Raw genomic sequence first — 4,692 nt, forward strand, 5'->3', positions numbered from 1 at the left:
TTTTTTTATATGTCTGTTGTGTCGATACGGCTTGAAAAAACAAAAATATTAAATATGATTCTCAAGTTTCTAAAGACTGATAGTTTTTCTGTAGTTCTAATAAAAAATAATCACATTCCATTTTTATCCATGGTAACAATTGAAAAATGACGTTAGGCCAGGTGCGGTGATTCACGCCTGTAATCCCAGCACTTTGGGAGGCTGAGGTGGGTGGGTCACCTGAGGTCAGGAGTTCAAGACCAGCCTGACCAACGTGGAGAAACCCCATCTCTACTAAAAATACAAAACTAGCTGAGTGTGGTGGCACATGCCTGTAATCTCAGTTATTCGGGAGGCTGAGGCAGGAGAATTGCTTGAACATGGGAGGCAGAGGTTTCAGTGAGCCGAGATTGCACCCCTGCACTCCAGCCTGGCGATAGAGCGAGTCTTCGTCTTAGATAGATAGATAGATAATGACTTTATTCTTTTTTCTTGTTGTTTAGTGGATGGAAGCACAGTATATGCAGAGAGTGTGATTCTGACTACTGGGACATTTCTGAGAGGCATGATTGTAATTGGATTGGAGATGCATCCAGCAGGACGTTTAGGGGATCAGCCTTCTATAGGATTGGCTCAGACGCTGGAGAAGTTAGGGTTTGTGGTGGGAAGGTTGAAGACTGGGACTCCACCGCGAATTGCCAAAGACTCCATTAATTTCAGTATTCTAAACAAGCAGACACCGGACAATCCATCCGTACCATTCAGCTTTACCAATGAGACAGTATGGATTAAGGTAAGATACTTTATGAAAACCTGGCTTACAGCTGATATTGGCTATTCACAGCAGGAAGTATTGTAACTTTTTTTTTGGCAGTAGTTCACTTTATAGCACTATTGCTTATAGTGCAAAAAAGTGATTTTTTTTTTTTTTTTTGAGATAGGGTCTCACCTTGTCACCCAGGCTGGAGTGCAGTGGTACAATTATGGGTCACTACAGCCTTGACCTCCTGGGATCAAGTGATCCTCCCACCTCAACCCCCTCGAGTAACTGAGACCATAGGTGTGAGCCATTGTGCCTGGCTAATTTTTTAAATTTTTTTGAGAAATGGGGTCTCACTATGTTGCCCAGGCTGGTCTTGTACTCCTGGGCTCAAAGGTTCTACCCGCCTTGGCCTCCCAAAGTGCTAGGATTACAGGTGTAAACCACCGAACTCAGCCAAATAAGCAATCCTTTTTTTTTTTTTTTTTTTTTTGAGATGGAGACTTGCTCTGTCACCTAGACTGGAGAGCAGTGGCATGATCTCAGCTCACTGCAACCTCTGCCTCCTGGGTTCAAGCAATTCTTCTGCCTCAGCCTCCCGAGTATACAGGTGTGCACCACCATGCCCAGCTAATTTTCATATTTTTAGTAGAGATGGGGTTTTACCATATTGGCCAGGCTGGTCTCAAACTCCTGACCTCGTGATCTACCCATTTCAGCTTCTCAAAGTGCTGGGATTATAGGCATGAGCCACTGCGCTCAGCCTAAAGAAGTAATCTATCTAAAAGGGATTGGCTAACTTGGCTAACTGGGTATTTCCCCATAAATTGTAAATTTCTTTTTTTTTTTTGAGACCATCTCACTCTCTTACCCTGCTGGAATGCAGTGGCGAAATCTTGGCTCACTGCAATCTCTGCATCCTGGGTTCAAGCAATTCTCCCACCTCAGCCTCCCTAGTAGCTGGGATTGCAGGCACCTGCCATCATGCCCGGCTAATTTTTATAGTTTTGTAGAGACGGGGTTTCACCATGTTGGCCAGACTGGTTTTGAACTCCTGACCTCAGGTGATCCTCCTGCCTCAACCTCCCAAAGTGCTGGTGCTGAGATTGCAGCTATGAGCCACTGCGCCCGACTTTTTTTTTTTTTCTTTTTTTTGAGATGGAGTTTTGCCATTGTTGCCCAGGCTGGAGTGCAATGGCGCGATCTCGACTCGCTGCAACCTCTGCCTCCTGGGTTCAAGCAATTCTCTTGCCTCAGCCTCTTGAGTAGCTGGGATTACAGGCTCCTGCCACCACACTGGCTAATTTTTGTATTTTTAATAGAGACGGGGTTTTGCCATGTTGGCCAGACTGGTCTTGAACTCATGACCTCAGTTGATCCAGGTGATCCGCCCTCCTCAGCCTCCCAAAGTGCTAGCATTACAGGCGTGAGCCACCGTGCCTGGCAAATCTTAAATTTCATTACTTTTATAACCTTACAAATTTTGTAAATTAAGCTTTTATTAAAAAATTTTTTTCATTTTATTATTATTATTTTTTTTTTTTTTTTTTTTTGAGACGGAGTCTTGCTCTGTCGTCCAGGCTGGAGTGCAGTGGCCGGACCTCAGCTCACTGCAAGCTCCGCCTCCCGGGTTTACGCCATTCTCCTGCCTCAGCCTCCCGAGTAGCTGGGACTACAGGCGCCCGCCACCTCACCCGGCTATTTTTTTGTATTTTTTAGTAGAGACGGGGTTTCACCGTGTTCATCAGGATGGTCTCAATCTCCTGACCTTGTGATCCGCCCGTCTCGGCCTCCCAAAGTCATTTATTATTATTTTTAATAGAGACAGCGTCTTGCCATATTATCCAGGCTGGTCTCGTACTTTTGGGCTTAAGCCATCCACCCACCTCAGCCTCTCAAAGTGCTGGGATTACAGGCATGAGCCACTGCGCCTGATCAAATAAGCATTTTTTGTTTTGTTTTGTTTTTTTGAGATGGAGATTCAGTCTTGTTGCCCAGGCTGTGGTACAATAGGGCGATCTCAGCTCACTGCAGCCTCTGCCCCCTGGGTTCAAGTGATGCTCCTGCCTCAGCCTTCCTAGTAGCTGGGATTACAGGTGCCCACCGCCATGCCCGGCTAATTTGTTTTTATATTTTTAGTAGAGACAGGATTTCACCATGTTGATCAGGCTGGTCTTGAACTCTTTTTTTTCTGAGACAGCATTTCACTCTTGTTGTCCAGGATGGAGTGCAACAGCGCGATCTCGGCTCACTGCAACGTCCACCTCCCAGGTTCAAGCGATTCTCCCACCTCAGCTTCTTGAGTAGCTGGGATTACAGGTATGCGCCACTGCATCTGGCTAATTTTGTATTTTTAATAGAGATGGGTTTTCTCCACGTTGGTCAGGCTGGTCACGAACTCCCGACCTCAGGTGATCTGCCCGCCTCGGCCTCCCAAAGTGTTGGGATTATAGGCGTGAGCCACTGCACCCGACTGGTCTCAAACTCTTGACCTCAGGTGATCCACCTTCAGCCTGCCAAAATGCTGGGATTATAGGCATAAGCCATCATGCCCAGCCTAAATTAAGCTTTTTGAAACAATATCAGGTGGTGCTGCTGGAAAGGCAGCTACCCCCTTGCCCGTCATGCAACGCATTTTTGTGGAGAACCTGACACTGAACCATTCTTATATTAACTGCTTCTGGGATGGGGTTTCAGATACAGCAGAGCAACTACCTCACTGCGATCTATTGAAAGTTAACCCTCGGCTGCGCGCGGTGGCTCAAGCCTGTAATCCCAGCAGTTTGGGAGGCCAAGGTGGGTGGATCACTTGAGGTCAGGAGTTCCAGACCAGTCTGGCCAACATGGTTAAACGCTGTCTCTACTAAAAATTAAAAATAAAAATAAATTAGCCGGACATGGTGGCTCATGCCTGTAATCCCAGCTACGTGGGAGCTTGAGGCAGGAAAATTGCTTGAACCTGGGAGGTGGAGGTTGCAGTGAGCTGTGATTGTGCCACTGCACTCCAGCCTCCAGCCTGGGCAACAGAGTAAGACTCCATTTCAAAAAAAAAAAAAGACAGTTGACCCTCAACACATATAAACAAATTTTTTTAAAAAGACAGAGAAAAAGAAAAAGTAAGCAACATCGAACTTACGGAAAACTTGTAAGACTATTACAACAAACTCCTATAAATCATTGAAAGTCACTCATTGTTAATATTTTACCATATTTATTTCTGTATATAGACATATCAATTTATGTCCATATTTACTGTGTAAGACAGTAATATACACATTTATTCTTATTCTCTTTTTCTGGAATATTTGGGAGTAAATTGCAGAGATCATGAGCTCTTGCCTTAAGCGTATATCTCAACTAAGCACAAAGACATCCTTTTATATAACCCTTATGCAATGATGAAATTCAGAGTTGATGCAGGGACAGTAAAATTTAAAAAAAATTTTTTTTTTTTTTTGAGAAGGAGTCTCACACTATTCCCCAGGCTGGAGTGCAGTGGTGCAATCTCGGCTTACTGCAAGCTTGCCTTCTGGGTTCAATCAGTTCTGATGCCTCAGCCTCCTCAGTAGCTGGGATTACAGGCACCTGCCAACACGCCTGGGTAATTTTTGTATTAGTCAGTGAAATAGACAGGGTTTCACCATGTTGAGCAGGCTGGTTTTGAACTCCTGATCTCAAATGATCCACCCGCCTTGGCCTCCCAAAGTGTTAGGATTACAAGCATGAGCCACTGCGCCTGACCAAAAAAATTTTTTAAAGACAGGAAAGAGTCTGGGTGCAGTGACTCACACCTGTAATCCTAGCACTTTAGGAGGCCAAGGCAGGTGGATCACTTGAGGTCAGGAGTTCAAGACCAGCTTGCCCAATATGGTGAAACCCCACCTCTACTAAAAATACAAAAATTAGCTGGGCATGGTGGCATGCGCCTGTAATCCCAGCTGCTCAGGAGGCTG

General features: G+C 45.2%; 1 protein-coding gene across 1 annotated transcript in view; it reads left to right on the forward strand.

The window, feature by feature from the left end:
• MTO1 (mitochondrial tRNA translation optimization 1) overlaps positions 1-4,692 on the forward strand; it is a 34,556-nt gene that overhangs the window by 11,386 nt on the left and 18,478 nt on the right. The window contains exon 4 of the mRNA XM_011944492.1: positions 483-772. Within this exon, the coding sequence (XP_011799882.1) occupies positions 483-772 (290 nt within the window). The remainder of the gene's footprint in view (positions 1-482; positions 773-4,692) is intronic.

This window comes from Colobus angolensis, unplaced genomic scaffold (assembly GCF_000951035.1).
Source record: "Colobus angolensis palliatus isolate OR3802 unplaced genomic scaffold, Cang.pa_1.0 Scaffold231, whole genome shotgun sequence".
Lineage (NCBI taxonomy): Eukaryota > Metazoa > Chordata > Mammalia > Primates > Cercopithecidae > Colobus > Colobus angolensis.